General features: G+C 43.1%; 2 protein-coding genes across 5 annotated transcripts in view; both read right to left on the minus strand.

Moving 5' to 3' along the window:
* Positions 1-4,129, minus strand: part of ACVR2B (activin A receptor type 2B) — a 43,563-nt gene extending 39,434 nt beyond the window's left edge. The window contains exon 1 of the mRNA XM_042954594.1: positions 4,045-4,129. Within this exon, the coding sequence (XP_042810528.1) occupies positions 4,045-4,129 (85 nt within the window). The remainder of the gene's footprint in view (positions 1-4,044) is intronic.
* Positions 4,130-6,881: 2,752 nt separating this feature from the next.
* Positions 6,882-23,220, minus strand: part of XYLB (xylulokinase) — a 56,096-nt gene continuing 39,757 nt past the window's right edge. For 3 of the 4 annotated variants that reach the window (XM_042954591.1, XM_042954589.1, XM_042954588.1), the window contains 4 exons: positions 15,994-16,052; positions 14,417-14,504; positions 11,101-11,195; positions 6,888-7,017 (listed from right to left, as the gene is read on the minus strand). In XM_042954591.1, the coding sequence (XP_042810525.1) occupies positions 6,889-7,017; positions 11,101-11,195; positions 14,417-14,504; positions 15,994-16,052 (371 nt within the window). In that variant the 3' untranslated portion in view covers position 6,888. Of the gene's footprint in view, positions 7,018-11,100; positions 11,196-14,416; positions 14,505-15,993; positions 16,053-23,220 lie in introns of all 4 variants that reach the window. The other variant, XM_042954590.1, reaches the window with a different exon arrangement.

The following is a 23,220-nucleotide window of genomic DNA, read 5'->3' on the forward strand; positions in this document are numbered from 1 at the left end:
TCTGGAAGTGTTTCTTCTTTTCCAGTGCCCTGGAATACATTATATAGCAAAGGGATTAACTATGAAAGTTTGGCAGAATTATCCTGTGAAACCATCTGACCTAGAGTCCTTTCCATAGTATAGCTCTTCGACAACCTTTTCCATTTCCTTTATGAAAATTAGTCTGCTTAAACTTATCTCTACTGGAGTCATTTTACACATTATGTTTTCCTAGGCCATTACCATTTCATCTAGGTTTCTAAACTTTTTTGTAGGATTGTATAAAATAGTCCTTAAAATTAAAAGTTATTTTATTTTTTCACCATTTTACTTTTTTATATTTTTACTTCCTTGCCCTTTTACTTGATTAAGTTTGCTAGTGACTTGTCTATTTTTTTCCCAACTAATCAAAATACTCCTAATTTTATTTTCCTGTTTTCCAACGTGTGATTTTATCATTACTTCTAACATCCCCCCCCCCCTTTTGTTCACTGTTTTTTTGTTTTTGAGTTGTACTTTTTTCCATTTTATTTTTTAAATTTACATCCAAGTTAGTTAGCAAATAGTGCAACAATGATTTCAGGAGTAGATTCCTTAATGCCCCTTACCCATTTAGCCCATCCCTCCTCCCACAACCCCTCCAGTAACCCTGTTTTTTCTCCATATTGAAGAGTCTCTTATGTTTTGTCCCCCTCCCTGTTTTTATATTATTTTTGCTCCCTTCCCTTATGTTCATCTGTTTTGTATCTTAAAGTCCTCATTTGAGTGAAGTCATATTTGTCTTTCTCTAATTCCGCTTAGCGAAATTCCATCTGCATAGTTGCAAATGGTAAGATTTCATTCTTTTTGATTGTGGAGTAATACTCCATTGTATATATACACCACATCTTCTTTATCCATTCATCCATCGATGGGACATTTAGGCTCTTTCCATACTTCGGCTATTGTTGATAGTGCTGCTATAAACATTGGGTGCATGTGCCTTCGAAACAGCATACCTGTATCCCTTGGATGAACACCTAGTAGTGCAATTGCTAGGTCGTAGGGTTGTTCGATTTTTAATTTTTTGAGGAACCTCCATTTTGTTTTCCAGAGTGGCTGCACCAGTTTGCATTCCCACCAGCAGTGCAAAAGAGATCCTCTTTCTCCGCATCCTTGCCAGCATGTTGTTGCCTGATTGAGTTGTATTTTTAATTCATTTACGTTTTAGTCTCTCATCATTGTTACAGTACTTAAAAATTTTTGAGTAGAGTTGACACATTGTGTTGCAGTATTGTTATATTTCACCTATCACTGCTTTAAATATATCTCACAGATTTCATCATCATTTTTTAAAAGCTCTAAAATTTTGGTTTATGTGTCCCCTTTGCTCCAAGAACTATTCATAGAAGTCTTTCTCCAGGTGGGACTAAGGAATATATTTTATTGAGGTGCCTGGGTGGCTCAGTCGGTTGAGCATCCGACTTAGCTCAGGTCATGATCTCATGGTCCATGGGTTCGAGCCCCGCATGGGGCTCTGTGCTTGGAACTTGGAGCCTGCTTTGGGTTCTGTCTCCCTCTTTCTCTGCCCCTCCCCAGCTCATGCTCGGTCTCTCTCAAAAATAAGCATTAAAAACACATATATTTTATTCTCATTTTATTGCATTGTGATTAAAGAAGATTGTATTCTCCCTATTTTGCGGCAATTATAGATATCTTTGTGATATAATAAATTACCAGTTTTTGTGAGAATAATATATTCTCTATTATTTATTATTATTCCTTATTAGGTGCAAAGTTCAATATATATTCAGAAGATATATAGATTGTTGGAATCTATAGGTGAAATCAAAGAAAATCATTTAACGTTGACAAAAGAAATAGCTGAGGCTGTAACATTCATAACATACCTTCATTGTGAACTGTGGCCTTTAGCATTATAGTGCCCTTCTTTGTCTAATTTTCTCCTGGCTTCTACCTTTGTCAAATAGCAATATTGCAATCTTGCTTTTTATGATTTGTATCTGCCTGGTATATTTTTGCCCAGCTCTCTAATTTTTAGCCTTTGTGGACCAATTGTTTTAAGTGTGTCTCTTGTAAATAAGATAATATGATGTTGGTTTGTGAGCTAATCTGAAACTTTTTGAAAAAAGTGAGGCCTCAAGTTTAAATAGACTTTTGAGCAAGAGAAAGCATGAACAAGGGAGAGGGGCAGAGAGAGAGGAAGAGAGAATCCCAAGCAGGCTCCACACTGTCAGCACAGAGCCCCACTCGGGGCCTGAACCCACAAACCATGAGATCATGACCTGAGCCAAACTCGAGTTGGATGCTTAACTGACTGAGCCACCCAGGTGCTCCCCAACCTGAACTTTTCTCAAAGTTTTTATTTAAATGTGTTAACATACAGTGTAATATTAATTTCAGGTGTACAATATAGTGTTCAACACTTCCATACATCACCCAGTGCTCATCACAACTGCACTCCTTAATCCCCATCACCGACTTCACCCATCTCCCCATCCAACTCCCCTCTGGTAACCTCATTTATTCTCTATAGTATTTCTTGGTTTACCTCTTTTTTTCCCTTTGCCCATTTTTGAACTTTTAATAGATGAGTTGAGTCCTTTACTAATTTGACTCTATGCTTATTATACTACTGTGTGTATATACTATATTCACCATATGTTTTTCACTATGTGATTTATTGTTTTTACTATTGTTTCTTCGGACATTGAGGGAGATTTCTATTTTTATTTTGGTGATTATCTTCATAATACACTATTACCTTTATATAATTTTTAGTCTTTTTTCTTAAGTCCCAACTATTTGCTTTGTCAACTTTAAATGATACTTTGCCGTGTACGTTCCCTTTGCAACACAGATGTCTTTGTATTGTCCTTTCTCCTTTCTTTTTCATTTATTTCATTTTTTTTTTTAACGTTTATTTATTTTTGAGACAGAGAGAGACAGAGCATGAACAGGGGGAGGGGCGGAGAGAGAGGGAGACACAGAATCTGAAACAGGCTCCAGGATCTGAGCTGTCAGCACAGAGCCCGACGCGGGGCTCAAACTCACGGACCGTGAGATCATGACCTGAGCCGAAGTCGGACCCTTAACCGACCAAGCCACCCAGGCGCCCCTATTTCATTGTTATTTCTACCTTGTCAAAGCATATACCACTTGATACTATTCTTCTACCCTTATCTCCACTTTTATTTTGGTCTTAGATCTGAAACTAAAGACACTCAAGGCTCACCATCAGTCATTTTGCTGAAGTCCCCCAATCATCTCGTAGTTGGTTGAAGCATGTCTTTTAGTAAGGTCCTTCAGGGTTACAAGTACACTATTTCTTGAGCTCTCACATGATTCTAACTTCGATATATCCTTGATACTTAAAGGACAGCTTAGCTTGATACAAAACACTTATTCTTAGTTCAGTTTTTTTCTTTAAACTTCTTGAAAATGTTGCTCCCCTGTACTTTCTTTTTTTGAGAAATCTGATGCCAACCTGACCTTTCCTTTGTAAGAAACTAGCTCTTTTGGACTAGATGGGTTTTTTCCTCACCTTCAAAGTGTAGCAGTTTGCTAGGATATGTCTCAGTTGATCATTCTGGGTCAATTTTCCATGTAACAAAAAGGGGCCCTTTCAAGATAAAGATTCACATCTTTTGCTTTTCAGAAACTTCCAGGGGCAGTTTAAGTATTAGCCAATTCCACTATCTTGAGAAACTTAACAGAAGACCATGGGGAAAGGAAGGGGAAAAAATAGTTACAGAGAGGGAGGGAGGCAAACCGTAAGAGACTCCTAAATATAGAGAACAAACTGAGGGTTGATGGGGGGGGGGGGTTGGGGGAGAGGAGAAAGCAGGCGATCACACTGAGGAGGGCACTCACTGGGATGAGCACTGGGTATTGTATGGAAGTGATGAACCATGGGAATCTACCCCAAAACCAAGAGCGCCTTGTACACACTGTATGTTAGCCAATTTGACAATAAATTATACTAAGAAATAATCAAAAAATTAAAAAAAAATAACCAATTCCACTGTCTTCTCTTTTGGTAGCTTCCAGAAGCTCCCATTTTACCTGTTACTTTACTGATCCTTTTCCTTCTGGACTTTGTCAGCTCTTCCTCTCTATCCTTTGCTGTCTTAGCTTTCATCATTCCCATCTTCTAGATCTTGAAGACATCTCGATTTTTATTTGAATATGTTGTAATTTAGTCTTCATTCCTATGATGCTTTTTTGTTCAAATCCTTTCCCAAGCTTGATCAGTTCTCTCTTCACACACATGCCTGTTGAACCTTCATTTTCATTCTGAGTTTTAAATGCTCTGACCTGTGATATTCTTTCACATCTGCACTTGCACTGAAACTTCTTTTAAAGCTCACACCGGAGGGTTGTTACGATTTACCGTATTTGTCCTTTACTCTCTTTCGTTCTCTTTATTTTGGAGTATTTCATCAGCTTGAAAAATCGATTCTCACTTTGTTTTCTTCCTACATATGTCTATGTGGTAAGTTCCCTTTTCTATTTATGTTGACACGCTTGCAATGACAGACAACTCTATGGGGGCAGAGGTAAAATGGGAAATGGGTTGACCGCCTTTCTCTGTTTCTTGGTCTAAGAGAGCCTTTTTCTGTTGGTCAATGTTGTAAAATTTCTTTAATAAGTGAAGTGTAGGTAGCAGGGGTTGGGAAGTTGCCCATTTTCCTCTGAATCGACTTGCTGTTGACAGGCTGTCACCCTCAGCTTTCTGCTTTCTTCTTCCTCTCATCCACCAAGCCTGCTAAGGACACCACTTCCTTTTGAGATGACTTCATCTCTCTCAGAAATGCTGCCGGCCCCATTCATTTTGCAAACCTCTTCCTTTTGACGCCCCCCTATCCACTGCTCTAACCCACCGGGTCTCAGACCTGCTCTGCAGCATTTTTCCACTCTGGGTGAGACCACAAGGAGCCTGGTTTCACTGAAGTCCCAATTTAGGTGAGGGCCTGCAGCAGAGGTAATCTCTGGGGGATTCTGTAGAAGCAGATCACAGAGGATTTTCTATGTAGGCTTTCGTCATAATTTGAGCAAGGTATAAAGGGGTCCAAGGTAAAACAGGGGGGATGGAGAGAAAGGAACTGCTTTAGGAGTTACCAGAGGAATAACCAAACTCACCTGGTGACTCATCTGACGTGGGAAAGAGAGAGGATATCTGCATTTGGGGGTTGGGTTCCTGAATGCATGGATGCATGGTGATTCCAATTCACTGAAACAGCAACATGAGAGGAGGAGGTTGGGGGAAGGGCAAGGGAAGATAAGTGGAGTCTGAAGTACCCCTGTGAGAATGCTGGTAGACTCCAAGGAGAGTTCTGGATGGAAACATAGATCTGGAGGTTCCTGGTATGGAAACGGTGGTTGAAACCCAAGAATAGATGAAATCATCTAACCAGAGGACAGAATGGGTGAGAAAGAAGGATGAGGACAGAGATTTGGGGCCCAGCAGGAATTAAGGGGTAAACAGAGCAGAAGTATCAGTAAGGAAAGAAGGAATGAAACATCAGGGAAGCAGAAGAGCTGGAGAGAATGGCTAACAACAGAAGGCAAGGACAGAAATAATTACCCCAATGGATTAAAACACATAAAATACGCTAAATGCATCAGATTGACACTGAAAAAAATATCTAGTTGCTGTTAGAGGATGCCTGGGGATTAACCCATTATTTTGAACACTAGTGAACACCGGGAAGAATCTATTTATTCGGCCTCTCCTATATAAACACCACCACTGGGTAACTGGATGGGGAATGTCTCACATAGAAGAATGCCAGGTCATAAATGAAGAAGACTAACAAAACTGGATCCCTAGTCAGCTGATGGACCTGGGGATGAACATCACGACAGGGAGAGAAAACCAGACATTACGTGCCTCCTGATGGAAGAACACGACACCGTCCTGGTTGTCTGACACAAAAAGGAAAACTGCATCGTGTGTGATCGAGTCTCTTAAGTCAGTGGTTATGAACGAGGGGCAATTTGGCCTCCCCATCCCCACCAGGAGGTATCTGGCCACGTCTGGAGACATTCTGGATTGTCACGACTCGGGGAGAGGGTGACACTGGCATCTGGCGGGTAGACGCCAGGGATACTGCTGCCCCCCACACCCAAAACTTATCCAGTCCCAAATGTCAATAGTACTGAGGGTGAGGAACTCTGTATTGGATCCAACCACCAATCTTCAGGAAATATAGAAGACAGAGAACATGTCAAACGACACCACAGAAATAGAATCAAAAAATCCAGAATTTGAGAAATTCTCCCTGAAGGAAGGGACGGAGGGAGGGAGGTGCTACCCTGTACTACCTGGGAGAGGGGCCCTCCAAGTGGCCTGGTGTGCCAGGGAGTCAGGCAACCGGTGGGGAGAGCTGATGGGAGGGGACAGGAAGCACGGTCATCAGGTGTGTCAAACTCTTTGGGTGGGAGGTAGTGAGTTTCAGCAGGTGGGCACGGGGAGGAAGAAGAGCTCACATAGGATGAGGGGCAGATGCTGGAAGGACAGAAGGGAGAAACCTTGACGGAGGAGTAAGCATGGGGAAGACAAGAAAGGAAGAAACTAGGAGGCCATTCAGACACTGAAAGAAGGGAGTCAGGGTTGGGGGGGTGGTGAAATGGGATAGCGGGGTCACGGTATGGGGCGGGGGTGGCTGTGGGTTGCAGTTTGGGGAGGAGTGGCCAAAGAGTCCGAGTTGGAGAAGGGGGTGCTGGGGTCAAGGGATGAGGGATGGCTTTGTTTCCCCCGTTCTGCTGATTTAAGTCCCTGTACATAAAAGTCCCTTGGGTTTAGGTGGTCCGGGGCCGGACTGGAGCAGTGCAAGGTGGGCAGGCACAGTCACTTAGAACAAGGAGGAGGATCCCTGCTGTCCAGGAGCACGTCTCGAGGCGGGATCAGTGAGTCTGGGCAGGCAGGGTTAACAGGGGTGCCTGGGCCTGAGGAATTCTCTCAGGAGGCCCCTGGGTCTGCGACAGGATTCTCTGCTCAAGCTTGGCGTATCGTGGAAGGAGGGCCTCGTAGACCTGGAGGGGCAGAAAGAGCTGGTTAGACTGGGGAGGGGGAGGTGCCTCTTACATCTCTCTGCAACTTACAGTTTTAAAACTTAATACCCCATTTACTTGTAATTGAGGTTTCTGTGCAGGGCAAAAGAAAGGAAGCATCAATTCGCAAAAGAGGAAAAAGCTAGTAGTACTCAAACCTGCAGCCTAAGGTTTTTTAAAAAGGCAAATTAGGACGAACAAACAATTTCCGTTACCAGGTTTACAACATTTTTTAAAATTCCAGGTCCCTGGTAATGCTGTCTCGGGGTCTCTTCCCAGAGCTGGTGAAGTCGGTCGTGCAGCCCTTCCGGAAACCAACTTGACCGCACGCTGGTGTCAAAGGGCATAAAAATGCCCACAGCCTTTGACCCAGTTACTCTACTTCTGCAAAGTTCTCCTAAGGAAATCCTACGTGTGGGGGGCCAGGCCTACTGAGGGTCTTCTTAGACACCACTAAACGGCCAGTCCCCTAAGAATACCACAGGCCACACGCTGGCCCTCAAAAGGATACACTGGAGAAATGCACCTGTCGGCACAGTGGCTGCAGGTGGACCTCTTCAGCGAAAGACCATGCAGCGGTCCTTACAGCAGTCTGCACAAGTGTCCAGGAAAGGGTCTCCCTGCCGTCTCTCCTCCCTGACCCCCATGTTACAGCTCAGGCGCGAGGAGATGGAATCCACACCATACAGGTGCACGAACCACCCTGGCTCTGGAACCTCCTACCACAGGAGTATCTCTTTGAACAACTCCATAGGCAAGAGACATGCCCCTGAGAAGTCACTGCACTGAGGGAAGCCCTACGAACGACTTCCTGTCAGGTGTATATGGTTTTCCCACTCCAGGTGCAGTGCCTTAATTGAAGGTCACTTTTAACATAAGCAATGTGTGGCCTAGTAATGCTGTTGACATTCCATTTTTATTGTCTCAAAGGAAACAGAGGTAGAAAGTCAACCGAAGTTCAAACTTTCATGCAGAATAGAAGGTTTTGTTAACCTTTTACTCACATAATTGCAATTATAATAATTGAAAACCTAGAAGCAACTGTTCTAAGACATATTAAATGCTCAAGTAAATTACTGGGGGGCACCGGGGTGGCTCAGGAGGTTCAGTGTCCGACTCTTGATTTCAGCTCAGGTCAGGCTCTCACAGTTGGAGACCCTTGTGGGTTCTGTGCTGATAGCACGGAGCCTACTTGGGATTCTCTATCTCCCTCTCACTCTCTGCCCCTCCCCTCTGTGTGTTTTCTCTCTCAAAATAAATAAACTTAAAAGAAACTATTGGTTCAATAGCCATGTAGAATATCATGCAGTCGTTAACAATAATGTGTATGCTCATTTTTTTGGTTTTTTTTTTTTACATTATTTTTGTGAGAGAGACAGAGACAGAGCATGAGTGGGGGAGGGCAGAGAGAGAGGGAGACAGAATCCGAAGCAGGCTCCAGGGTCCAAGCTGTCAGCACAGAGCCTGACGCGGGGCTTGAACCCACAAACAGCGAGATCACGACCTGAGCCAAAGTCGGACACTTAACGGACTGAGCCACCCAGACGCCCTGTGTATGCTCAGTTTTAAGAAAACAAACACTCATGTTGTGCTGTAGTGGTTTTTTTTTTTTTTTTAAGTGGGCTACAAAATTACATATACAGTATGCTGTGTAATAAACCAAAACCAAAAGCCAACACGGGAAAAAGAACCAGAAACACAACCCCACATTCTTAACCTTCATTCCTTTTTTTTTTTTAAGCTGTTTTCACCCGTGGCTCTTTAAGCCTCGCCTGAGAAGGGCAGGTGCATTTCAGGTGAGCACATGTTGTCTTCCAGACAAGCGACACTTACGACCAAGGGACCCAGAGTTTCTTGAGACTCACAAGCACCACCACTGGCTTATGCCAACCACACCTCTTGGCCTAATTAGCTCCAAAGTCCGGTATTTTAGTAATTGATTATGCAACCACGGCCCACTCTCGGTGCTTCGGGAGCAGCTCTGTGAAGTCGACAGAGAACTCAAGGGGAGCTTCGGTCTCCTCTCGGAAGAGGAAACTGCAATGTCCAGCTGAGCCGAGAGAAAATAGTTACAGTTTTGTGTTTCCACTGGAGCACAACCAACTAGGTGCCATAGAGCACCTCCCGCTCCCAACGAGTTTACTAACCGGTCCTCAAATAGGTCATGACACCAACAATCACGGACTGTTGCTGCTTGCGACACCTGGTGTTATGAAGGATTCTGAGGTTACACTTGGGTGTAAGAGTAAAGGGTTCCTTGGGCACCCGGGTGGCTCAGTCAGTTACGCATCTGACTTCGGCTCAGGTCATGATCTCGCGGTTCATGAGTTCGAGCCCCGTGTCGGGCTCTGTGCTGGCAGCTCAGGGCCTAGAGCCTGCTTCGGATTCTGTGTCTCCCTCTCTCTCTGCCCCTCCCCTGCTTGCATACTCTGTCTGACATTGGTGAACCACTAAATCAACCCTGGCAACTACCTTCAGACTTCTTGTTATATAATCAAGCCATTATAGTCAAGGACCCTTTTTAAGCCTCACAATTAGTAGGTTAAAAGTAGGCAACCCAGGGGTGCCTGGATGGCTCAGTTGGTTGAGCCTCCAGCTGTTGATTTCGGATCAGATCACGATCCCAGGGTCCTGGGATTGAGCCCCTCATCAGCCTCCACACTCAGCTTAAGATTCTCTCTCTTTCCCTAAAATAATAATAATAATAAAAAGTAGGGAGGACAGATATTGTCCCCACTCCACAGACGAAGAAACAGGTTCAGAGATGAGAAGTGCTGTTCAAGGTTACATGGTGAGGGGAATTCAGGATAAGAATCAGAACCCAAAGGCCCTTTATATCAGTTTAGGGTCTTTTTATTACACTGAGCTGGCTCTTAAAGGTAAGGGCACACAACGTAAAGACAAAGTAATAGAAGCGTGGGCACATCTATATGTGTGGGTTCTCTGTCACCTGTAAACTGTGAGCTTCTGCTCCCAGATATGTTGGGAGACAATTCTCCATGGTGTTTCTATATGTCTGGAGACCGCTTTTCTTTCTTTCTTTTTTTTTAAATTTTTTTAAATGTTTATTTTTGACAGAGAGAAAGAGACAGAGCATGAGTGGGGGAGGGGCAGAGAGAGAGAGAGAGAGAGAGAGAGAGAGAGACACAGAATCTGAAGGGGGCTCCAGGCTCCAAGCTGCCAGCACAGAGCCCGACGTGGGGCCCGAACTCACGGACTGCGAGATCATGACCTGAGCCGAAGTCAGACGCTCAACCGACTGAGCCACCCAGGCGCCCCAAGGAGACAGCTTTTTTTGCAGACTATCTTTTTGTTATTTACACAGCAAACAGCCTTGGAAGACAGAGACAGAGCCACCCTCTAGAGAAGAGGGAAAACTTACTTGCTGACCAGGATAGTACAGATAATGTCTCCCTTGGGGTCAAAGGTTGGGCAGATAGGCTTTCAGCTCCTTTATAACTTGCGAGTTTCCTAACCTTGGGGTCACTCGGTTGTGACACAGACACAGCATGTGCTCTGGATGCTCCTGAGCCCACCCCACATCATCCCATGGCACTTCGGGCCAAGGAAATCTGATGCAAGCAAGAAGCTCACGCTGCCTGCTAGATGAGAAATAACGCCCCGTCTGCGCAGCCCTGCTCCTAGGCTGCAGGAACCTTCTGCAAGCAGGAACACAGGTGTCACGGATGGCCTGGCATACCACACAGACTGCCCTTCAGGAATGAAGAACTTATTCTCCCAGCCCTCAGCTGACAGTCCCCACTGGGGTTTGCTTTGGCTACAGAGAGCTGCCTTACCCCATCCTGGGGTGGCTTGCATGCAGAGATCGATCAACATGAGGTATAAAGGCCCGGCCCCCTCACCCCAACTGGGTTAAACTCCAAAGAGTAATCTCAGCTTCAGAGATTAGTGGTTAAGTTTTTGGGGAGTCAAAAGTTATATGTGCATTTTCATCTCTGCCAGAGGACTGGCGCCCCTCAACCTGTGTTGTTCAGGACTAACTGGATTAACTAGAGTTGGTTTTCACGACGCAAAGGCTCTGACCAAATTCTGATGGTGTCTCACCTGAGAAGCTCCTGGGGTTGGGGTAGCAGCTAATCTGGGAGGTGGGGCTAACTTCACAACCTCTGAAAAGGGCACGTCTGTTCCAGCTGCAAGGCCTAGAAGAAAAGCTCATTTCACATCAGTGCATGTTGCAAATGAAGACATTAACTGAAAATAACATTTTATCTCTGGGGTGATACAATATTTTAAAACTGGATTATGGTGATGGTAGCACAACTCAATCAACTGACTAAAAAATCACTGAGCTGTGCACTTAAAGTTGGGTGACTTTCATGTCATATAAATTGTGCTTCAACAAAACTGTTTTAAAAAAAGGGAGAAGAGATGTGCTTAGGTGGCTCAGTTGGTTAAGCGTCCAACTTCGGGCTCAGGTCAGGATCTCATGGTTCGTGAGTTCAAGCCCCGTGTCAGGCTCTGTGCTGACAGCTTGGAGCCTGGAGCCTGCTTCAGATTCTGTGTCTCCGTCTCTCTCTGCCCCTCCCCTGCTCGTGCTCTGTCTCTGTCTCTCTCAAAAATAAACATTAAAAAAAAATAAAAATAAAAAATAAATAAATAAATAAATAAATACAATACAATACAATACAATAAAATAAAATAAAATGAGATAAGGGAAGGGGTGCCTGGGTGGCTCAGTCGGTTAAGCCTCCAAATTCAGCTCAGGTCATGAGTGCGTGCTTTGTGAGTTTGAGCTCTGTGTCAGGCTCTGTGCTGACAACTCAGAGCGTGGAGCCTGCTTTGGATTCTGTGTCTCCCTCTCTCTGTGTCCCTCCCCTGCTTGACTCTGTCTGTCTCTCTCTCAAAAATAAATAAACATTTAAAAAAGAGAGAAAGAGAGAGAGAGAGAGAGAGAGAGAGAGAGAGGAGAAATTTCACATGCAGACCTCTCCCCAACAGGGCATAGTTTGTCTTGTTCACTGTGACAGCATGTGTCACAGCAGGGCAGCTAACACCTGGCACCTGACAGAAGAGGAGGGCTTGCCTGCCCCTCCTCTCTCACAAGCCTCCACTCTCATGACTCACCGCATTGAAGCCATCCCAGGCTTCTTACAATTCTTCCTGCTTCAGAGCCTTTACTTTCACCTTTCATGTAAGGTGTTCCTATCTCCTCTCTTTATGGACCTATGCCCTTCTCCTCAGATAAGCTGCAGCTAAAAATGTCACCTGTTTGGAGGCTCCCTGACCCTCCACCCCTAAGTACCATCTGCTGTCCACGGAGCACTTCTTACCATTTCTGGCTACAGATTCAAGGTCCCTCCTTTGCTGAGCCCAAGCTCTGCGAGGCCAGGGACTGGGTCTCCACAAGAGCCCTGGTGCCTAGCACACACCTGCATACCCGAAGCACTCAATAAATGCTCACCAAGTAAATGAGTGCAGGCCTGGAAAAGAGGAAAGGCTGCCATAGGTGGACAAGAAAAGTGAGGACTTTCTAGGCAATTTAAGAAGTAGAATCAGATTGACAGGGAAACTCAGGACCACCATGAGTGAGGGAGGGTCCAGTGAAGACATGTGGCCCAGTTTCCAACCAGATGCTGGGATATCCCAGCTCAGAGCTGCAGGGGAACGGGGAATGGGATGAGTGGTGGGGAGGCCAGCACGGAGACCAATCAAAAGACACTGGTCCCCTCTCCACTCACCCAGAGACTGGCTATGTGTGAGGTTCATCCTGGATGCAGCTGGGGAAAATAGACATGAAGTGGCTGATACACGTCAGGGTGAGGGCTGGTATGCTAGGACTTAGCTCAGGCTCTGGTTTTGGAGGGTAGAGTGGGGCAGTACCCCAGGTGACCTCTGGCAACAAAATAGGCAAAGAAAAGGAAAAATAAGAAACGAAGTAGGCAGCTCCTTTTCTGCTTCAGCAGCAGAAGGAGCAGGAAGTAGGCCCCAGGCTTCTCATGGGCAACACTAAATGCCGAAAGATTATGGAACAGTATTTTCAAGACGCTAAGGAGAAGTATTTTGAAGTTGGGGTCCTTTGCCTAGCCAAGGTAGCATTCTTTTGGAGAGGGAAAAAAAGTCCATGCTGGACATGTAAGGCTTCCAAAATGATCACCTACTGAATTTCTTCTTAAACTTATCTAGGTTGTATATTCCAACAAAACTATCAAAGAAGAGAAAAAGAAGAAAGAAACTACAGGGAATTCAAAGAGAGAGAAAGAGAAGTTCATAGGGAGGTGCAAATAAAAGCCAACATGAAAAGAAGTTTAATTAATAAAATAACCTGGAAATAAACTGCCCAGTGATCTTGACACAGGAGGTGGTATGATGTGGGCTGAGGTGGGCAGGGTGGAGAGGGAAGGGAGAAAGGAGTAAGTGGTTAATTATTAAGAGAAGGATCTAGTCCCTGATTAATTCTCGGTGTTGACAGAAAAAAGTAAGTTTAAATAGGTGTGTTAAAAAGTTCAGAGTAAATGCCCGAAGAATGGAACCGCTAGAGGGAAGAGAGCCCTTGAGGTAAATGGAGCTGGAAGAGCAGTCCGAGCAGGCAGAGGACAGGACAAACTGACTAAATGGGGCCACTGTGGGCATGGGCTGCTCCCACAAGAACCCGCCTAGATGAGGGAGATTCTTTCATTATCCCGAGTTTCAGAGAGGCCGCCATCGCATAGATGGTCCCCTGTGGAGCTGTCCAAGGTACTGGACTGCTTGGCTCTGAATTTCATCTTTGTCTCCACTTCCTGCATTTGCTGAAAATAATGGCTCTGGACTTCATCCACCTCTCCTGCCCACCAGCCGTCTAGACCCCTGCCCATGCGCCCTCAAGCACGTCCTGTGTCCTTTCCCAATGTCCCTGTGCTGAACCCGACTGTGACCAAGCCTCGTTCAGTTAGGAACCTACTTTTCTTTCCCTATTTTTTTAAGAATGGAATAAAGGAGGGGCGCCTGGGTGGCGCAGTCGGTTAAGCGTCCGACTTCAGCCAGGTCACGATCTCGCGGTCCGTGAGTTCGAGCCCCGCGTCAGGCTCTGGGCTGATGGCTCGGAGCCTGGAGCCTGTTTCCGATTCTGTGTCTCCCTCTCTCTCTGCCCCTCCCCCGTTCATGCTCTGTCTCTCTCTGTCCCAAAAATAAATAAAAAACGTTGAAAAAAAAATCTAAAAAAAAAAAAAAAAAAAAAAAAAAAAAAAAAAAAAAAAGAATGGAATAAAGGAACAAAAGGTTTGGGTTGGTTCTCACCTGCTAGGAGGGAGAAAAATGAAACTAAAGCTCAAGACTCTAATGTCCTTAAGACTGGGATTGCCCATCACCCCTTTCTATCCTCCTCAGCCCAGCCAGTGCCCCAACTCTTCCAGAAGCTTCTGTTCCCCATCCATCGACCTACCATGGAAAGCTCGGTACGCAGAGCCCACACAGGCAGAGTTGGCAGTGTCTATGACATACACTGGGGCGCCAAACACATCCGCAAGTACCTGGAAATGACAGAGGTTCTTAATGTCGTAAGTTGTTTCTCAGAAGGAATACAAACACTTTGGTATGCATTTTGCCTTATTTTTTTCCTTCCTTCCTTCCTTCCTTCCTTCCTTCCTTCCTTCCTTCCTTTTTAATTTTTGACAGAGAGAGAGAGAGAGAGAGAGAGAGAGAGAGAGAGATTGATGGAACATGAACAGGAGAGGGGCAGAAGACACAGAATCAAAAGCAGGCTCCAGGTTCTGAGCTGTCTGCACAGGGCCCAAGGCGGGGCTCAAACTCACAAACCACAAGATCATGACCTTAGCCAAACTTAGATGCTTAACCAAGGAATCACGCAGGCGCCACCCCCCTTTTAAAGTTTATTTACTTGAGAGCGAGCACAAGCGAGGGAGGGGCAGAGAGAGGGAGATCCAATATCCAAAGCCACCCAGGCACCCCACTGACATGCATTTTCTAGGCTCTCTTTCCTCATGTGTCTTCTGATGCCTTCCAGTCCACCTCTACTGCCTTAAAGAAGTATAGTTGGCCATACCACCCTGGTAATAATAGAGTCAGGATGACCTGGGGGGACATCTCTAGTGGAGGGCCACAGCTCTCCAGGTTGTCCCTGCACTATTTAACCATTTTATCAAAGACAAGAAGGAAGATTTAGGAAGTATGCTTAGCCAATGGCCAAGGTGGAGATGGCTGGGTATCAGACTAATATCAACAAGCCCAAACAAACCCAAATTAACAAAGGCATGTTTTATAGGGAAAAGGGTAAAATTTCCCATTTAGGTCCCAAAAATAAATTTTATAAATTTAAAATGGAGGACCTATACCAAGAGGAGTTCACATGGAAAAGACTTGGGAGTCTTAGTTGACCAGAGATGATATAGTGAATGCCACTGATGCCCCATCTGGATCCCGTTACTGGACTGGTGTGCATCCTTCCCCCAGATGCTGTGAGTATCAGCTGCTAATGACTCACAGCTGCCCCTCCTCAAAGGAATTGTTCTCAGCTGAACAGAGGCTGCCCCTCCTAGGAGGGTTGTTCTCACCTCTCTCCAGGGTAGCCACTTGGCCCCTTACCCAAGGTGGAACCATGTCTGCCATACAGATCATGTTTCAGATCTTTCCTATGAGATAGAGCTAGAGCCAAAACCAGATTCTTGCTTATCTTTTCCGCCTGCCCTACCTGCACCCCTCACTCTCTTTCTTCTGGGAGCACCTTCTCAACAACCCACTTCGAATTCCCATTTCAGGCTCTTCTTCAAGAGAACCTTACCTAAGACAGGTATCTTGCAAGTCAATAGTTGATACAGCCTCAGGCTATATCAAAAAATGCTCAACGTCCCAGTAAGATACTGACAGCCTTATGATGTGGTAGCCTGATGGTCAGACATTTGCAAGAGTGGGAAGAGGAAGTCCTTACTAGACCAGTGTCTGGGTCTTAGAAATAACTGACATGGAAGAGGCCCTTCTGTTTAGCCTGCTATCAGCACATACCTGTAAGATGTCTCTGTTGTGAGATGCCCCTCCAGTGGCCAAAATCTTTGTCTTGGGCACTGCAAGGAAAAAGAAAAACCTGAATGGATGCAACAATCTCCCCAAGGCAAAAAATATTGTTTTCCAGAGTTCTTTAGCCAAGAAGGGCTTGTGTTGGGCCAATGCCTCTTGTTCATCACACAGGACTCAAGGAGAGATCCAAAGCTGGCTCTGTCCATGCAGGTTTGTCACAACTAAACTTTTTTTCCCTTAATTTTTAGAGAGAGAGACAGAGACAGAGAGAGAGAGAGAGAGAGAGAGAGAGAGAGAGAGAGAATCCTAAGTAGGCTCCATGCTCAGCATGGAGCCCAACTTGGGGCTCAATCCCATGATCCAGGGATCATGACATGAGCCAAAATCAAGAGTCAGACGCTAAACTGACTGAGCCACCCAGGTGCCCCGCAGGTTTGTCAGAAGCAATTTGCTTGTCAGGCTGCTGTCCCACTGACCTCTGTCTTCATTTTTTATCATTAAAGAACAGAATCTCTCAACAAACCAGGAAGAGAAGGGAACATACTTAAATTAATAAAGGCCATATATCCAAAATTTACAACAAACATCACTCTTAACAAAACAGAAGTATCTTCTTTAAGACTGCTGTGCCTCTCAGACCCCCAAAAATGGATTCCAAATGACCCCTGCCTCCAGATATTTTTACTGTCATGTCATTCCCTCACATTCAGTAAGGCTGACTCATGTGGCCAGTGGGATATTGTGTAAAATGTGGAGTGTGAGTTCCAAGTCTAGGTCATAAAGGACACTGAGGCTTCTATTATAGATCACTCTTGGATCCCTCGCTTTGGGTGCTACTAATTGCCATGTCATGAAGACATTCAAGCAGTCCCCTGGAGATGTCTACAGGGTGAGGAATTGCAGCTTCCTGTCAATAACAATGTGAGCTGGCCACCTGGAAAGGAGATCCTACTCATTCAAGCCTTCAGATGACTACTTCAGATGACTACTGCAGTCGAGCCTTCAGACGACTGCAGCCCCAGATGACATACTGACTTCAACCTTATAAGAGACCTCAGCCAGAACTACTAAATTATGCTAATCCCAAATTCTTGACCCACAGAAACCATGCAAGATAATAAATGCTCATTGTTTTTTGAAGCTGCTAAGTCTTTTAAAAAATATTTTCTTTAATGTTTATTTATTTTTGACAGAGAGAGAGCGAGTGAGCAGGGGAGGGGTAGAGAGGGAAACAGAGGATCCGAAGCAGGCTCTGAGCTGACAGCAGAGAGCCTGATGTGGGGCTTGAGCTCACAAACTATGAGATCATGACCTGAGCCAAAGTCAGACGCTCAACTGACTGAGCCACCCAGGCGCCCCTAAGTTTCTAAGTCTTGAGGTAATTTGTTACACAGCAATAGGTAACTAATAGTAGGAACAAAACAAAGACTCATACTATCTAGTACACTGTTACATAGTACTAGTTATGTTAGCCATACCTATAAGACAAATAAATAAATAAATAAATAATTAAATATTTAAGGATTGAAAAAACAGAAAAAAAAACTACCATTATTTACAGACAATAAACTATCTAATTGGAAGAATTTTAAATAAGCAAACCAATTAAAGTGTAATAAGGCTGCCATATACAATAATCAATGGCATTTTTAGCAATAATCAATTAGTAAATGTGATAGAAAATAAATTACCATTCACATTGGCAACCAGAAATGTAATCTAGTGAGGATATACTTTAGCAAAAAATTCAAAAGTCTCTATGAGGAAAGAAATTGAAACTGTTATTAAAGTACAAAAAGGAGGGGTGCCTGGGGGGCTCAGTGGGTTAAGCCTCCAACTTCAGCTCAGGTCATGATCTCACAGTTTGTGAGTTCGAGCCTGATGTCAGACTGTGCTGACAGCTGGGAGCCTGAAGCATGTTTCGGATTCTACGTCTCCCTCTCTCTGCCCCGCCCCTGCTCATGCTTTTTCTCTCTCTCTCAAAAATTAATAAACATTAAAAAAAATAATAAAGTACAAAAGGGAATATCTAAGTAAATTAAAAGATATTCCATGGTCTTGTTTGGGTTTGAATTAATATCATAGAAGTGTTATTTTTTTTTGTAAATTAATCTATAAATTCATTGCATCCTAAATAAAAATTCCAATTGGACTTTTCTTAATTTTTGTTATTTATTTTTGAGAGAGACAGACAAAACACGAGCAGGGGAGGGGCAGAGAGAAGGGAGACACAGAACCTGAAGCAGGCTCTAGGCTCTGAGCTGTCAGCACAGAGCCCGACGTCAGGCCCAAACCTACGAACTGTGAGATCATGACCTGAGCTGACGTTGGTTGCTTAACCAACTGAGCCACCCAAGCACCCCTTATTTTCTGTTTTTATAAAAAAGATTTTTCTCTACTATATTTTTTACTTCTTTGTAAATTTTTAAATTCTATTTTTACCTTCATCATTTCATTTTATTCTATTTTATTGTATTTTTTTAAATTTTCAAAAGCTTTCTCCCCCTCCCCCCTTTTTCCTTTTCTTATCTTTCCCTTTTTTCTCTAATCTATCAAGCTTTCAACAACCAGACCAAAACACACCTAGGATCTAGCATCCTTTATTAGTTTTTTATATGTTTTTTTAATTTTTAATTTTTTTTCTTTATTAATTCCTTTTTTTCCTTCAAAATGATGAAACAGAGGAATTAACCCGAAAAGAAAAAACAGGACAAAATGACAGCCAGGGACTTAACACAGATACAAGCAAGAAGCCTGAACCAGAATTTAGAATCACAATAATAAGAATAGTAGCTGGGGTTGAAAAAAGCATCGAGTCCCTTTCTGGGGAGATAAAAGGAGTAAACTCTAGTCAGGATGAAATTAAAAATGCTATAACTGAGATGAAATCTCAGATCGATGCCATGGCGGCAAGGATGGAAGAAGCAGAGCAATGAATCAGCAATATAGAAGACAAACTTATGAAGAATAATGAAGCAGAAAAAAAGAGGGAAAGTGAGGCAAAAGAGCACGATATAAGAATTAGTGAACTCAGTGACTCATTAAAAAGGAATAATATCTGACTCATAGGGGTCCCAGAAGATGAAGAAAGAGAAAAAGGGGTAGAAGGTTTATGTGAGCAAACCATAGTGGAAAACTTTCCAATCTGGGTAAACACACAGACATCAAAATCCAGGAAGCACAGAGAACTCCCATTAGATTCAACAAAATCCAACCATCAACAAGGCATACCATAGTCTAACTCACAAAATACTTAGGCAAGGAAAGAATCATGAAAGCAGAAAGAGAAAAAAGTCCTTAATCTACAAGGGAAGACAGATCAGGTTCGCAGCAGACCTATCCACAGCAACTTGGCACACCAGAAAGGAGTGGCAGGATATATTCAATGTGCTGAATCAGAAAAATATGGAACTAAGAATTCTTTTTAAAATGATTTTTTTAACGTTTATTCATTTTTGAGAGATGGAGAGAGACAGAGCATGAGGAGGGATGGGAGGGATGGAACCCAGAGATGGGAGGTCAGAGAGAGAGGGAGACACAGAATCCAAATCAGGCTCCAGGCTCTGCACTGTCAGCACAGAGCCCAATGCGAGGCTGGAACCCACAGACAATGAGATCACGACCTGAGCTGAAGTTGGACACTCAACCAACTGAGCCACCCAGATGCCCCTGCAACCAAGAATTCTTTATACAGCAAGGCTGTCATTCAAAATAGAAGGAGAGATAAAAAGTCTCCCAGACAAACAAGAACTAAAGGAGTTGTGACCATTAAAACAGCCCTGCAAGAAATTTTAAGGGGGACTCTCTGAGGGGAGAAAAGATGAAAAGAAAAAAAAAAAAGACCAAAAGCAACAAAGGCTAGAAAGGACCAGAGAACACCACCAGAAACTCCAACTCTACAGGCAACATAATGGCAATAAATTCATATCTTTCAGTACTCACTCTAAATTTCAGTGGACTAAGCACTCCAATCAGAAGACACAGGGTAACGGAATGGATAAGAAAACAAGATCCATCTATATGTTATTTACAAGAGACCCATTTTAGACCTAAAGACACCTTCAGATTGAAAGTAAGGGAACGGAGAACATATACCATGCTAATGGTCACCAAAAGAAAGCCAGAGTAGCCATACTTATATCAGACAACCTAGATTTTAAAGTAAAGCCTGTAACAAAAGATGAAGAAGGGCATTATATCATAATTAAGGGGTCTATCCACCAAGAAGATCTAACAATTGTAAACAAAGATGTTCCAAATATGGGAGTACCCAAATATATAAATCAATTAATCGCAAACCTACAGAAACTCATTGATAATAATACCATAATAGTAGGGGACTTTAACACTCCACTTACAACAATGGACAGATCACCTAAACAGAAAATCAACAAGGAAACAATGGCTTTGAATGACACACTGGACCAGATGGACTTAACAGATATATTCAGAACATTTCATCCTATAGCAGCAGAATACAAATTCTTCTTGAGTGCACAAGGAACATTCTCCAGAATGGATCACATACTGGGACACAAATCAACCCTCAAAAAGATCAAGATCATATCGTGCATATTTTCAGACCACAATACTATGAAACTCAAAATCAACCACAAGAAAAAACTTGTTAAGACAACAAATACTTGGAGACTAAAGAATATCCTACTAAAGAATGAATGGGTTAACCAGGAAGTTAAAGAAGAAATTAAAAAGTAATGGAAGCCGGGGCGCCTGGGTGGCTCAGTCGGTTAAGCGTCCGACTTCAGCTCAGGTCACGATCTCACGGTCCGTGAGTTCGAGCTCCGCGTCGGGCTCTGGGCTGATGGCTCAGAGCCTGGAGCCTGCTTCCGATTCTGTTTCCCTCTCTCTCTGCCCTTCCCCCATTCATGCTCTGTCTCTCTCTGTCTCAAAAATAAATAAAAAACGTTAAAAAAATTAAAAAAAAAACTGTTAAAAAATAATAAAAGAAAGTAATGGAAGCCAATGAAAATGATAACACCACAACCCAAAACCTCTGGGATGCAGCAAAGGTGGTCATAAGAGTAAAGTATATAGCAATCCAGACCTTCCTAAAGAAGGAAGAAAGGTCTCAGATGCACAACCTAACCATACACCTGAAAGAGCTGGAAAAAGAACAGCAAATAAAACCCAAAACTAGCAGAAGACAGTAAATAATAAGGATTAGAGCAGAAATCAATGCTATCGAAACCCAAAAAACAGTAGAACAGAACAATGAAACCAGTTTCAAAGAACCATGTTTAAAAGAATTAACAAGATTGATAAACCCCTAGCCAGTTTGATCAAAAAGAAAAGAAAAAAAAAAGGACCCAAATAAATAAAATCATGAATGAAAGAGGAGAGATCACAACCAACACTTCAGAGATACAAACAATAATAAGAGAATATTATCAGCATTATACACCAATAAAATGGGCAATCTGGAAGAAATTGACAAATTCCTGGAAACATATAAACTACCAAAACTGAAACAAGAAGAAATAGAAAATTTGAAGACCCATAACCAGTAAAGAAATTGAATTAGTAATCAAAAACCTCCCAAAAAAAACAAGAGTCCAGGGACAGATGGCTTTCCAGGGGGAATTCTACCAAACATTTAAAGAAGAGTTAACACCTATTCTTTTGAAGCTGTTCCAAAAAATAGAAATGGAAGGAAAACTCCCAAACTCATTCTATGAAGCCAGCATTACCTTTTTTCCAAAACCAAAAACCCCACTAAAAAGGAGAACTACAGACCAACTTCCCTGATGAACATGGATGCAAAAATCCTCAACAAGATACTAGCCAACCAGATCTAAAAATACATTAAAAGAATTATTCACCACGATCAAGTGGGATTTATTCCTGGGCTGCAGGGGTGGTTCAATACCTGCAAATCAATCATCGTGATACATCACACTAATAAAAGAAAGCATAAGAACCACATGATCCTCTCGATAGATGCAGAAAAAGCATTTGACAAAATACAGCATCCTTTCTTGATAAAAACCCTCAAGACAGTAAGGATAGAAGGATCATACTTCAAGATCTTAAAAGTCATATGAAAGACCTACCACGAATATCATCCTCAATGGGGACAAACTGAGAGCTTTCCATCTAAGGTCAGGAACATGACAGGGATGTCCACTCTCGCCACTGTTATTCAACATAGTACTTAAGTCCTAGCCTCAGCGATCAGACAACACAAAGTAATAAAAGGCATCCAAATCGGCAAGAAGGAAGTCAAACTTTCACTCTTTGCAGATGACATGATACTCTATATGGAAAACCCAAAAGATTCCACCAAAAAACTGCTAGAACTGGTCCATGAATTCAGCAAAGTTGCAGGATATACAGTGAATGCACAGAAATTGGTTGCATTTGTATATGCCAATAATGAAGCAACAGAAAGAGAAATCAAGGAATCGACCCCATTTACAACTGCACCAAAAACCATAAAATACCTAGGAATAAACCTAACCAAGGAGGTGAAAAATCTATACACTGAAAACTATAGAAAGCTTATGAAAGAAATTGAAGAAGACACACACAAAAAAATAGAAAAATGCTCCATGCTCATGGATTGGAAGAATAAATATTGTTAAAATGTTGATACTACCCAAAGCAATCTACATATTCAATGCAATCCCTATCAAAATAACACCAGCATTCTTCACAGGGCTAGAACAAACAATCCTAAAATTTGTATGGAACCATTAAAGACGCTGAATAGCCAAAGCAATCCTGAAAAAGAAAATTAAAGCTGGAGGCATCACAATCCCAGACTTCAAGCTGTATTACAAAGCTGTACTCATCAAGACAGTATGGTACTGGCACCAAAACAGACACTCAGATCAACGGAACAGAGAACCTAGAAATGGACCCACAAACATATGGCCAACTAATCTTTGACAAAGCAGGAAAGAACATCCAATGGAATAAAGACAGTCTCTTCAGCAAATGGTGCTGGGAAAACTGGGCAGAGGCGTGAAGAAGAATGAACCTGGACCACTTTCTTACACCATATCCAAAAATAAATTCAAAATGGATGAAAGACCTAAATGTAAGACAGGAAGCCATCAAAATCCTCAAGGAGAAAGAAGGAAAAACTTCTTTGACCTTGGCCGCAGCAACTTCTTACTCAACACATCTCCGGAGGCAATGGAAACAAAAGCAAAAATGAACTATTGGGACCTCATCAAAATAAAAAGCTTCTGC

This window comes from Panthera leo, chromosome C2, assembly GCF_018350215.1.
Source record: "Panthera leo isolate Ple1 chromosome C2, P.leo_Ple1_pat1.1, whole genome shotgun sequence".
NCBI lineage: Eukaryota > Metazoa > Chordata > Mammalia > Carnivora > Felidae > Panthera > Panthera leo.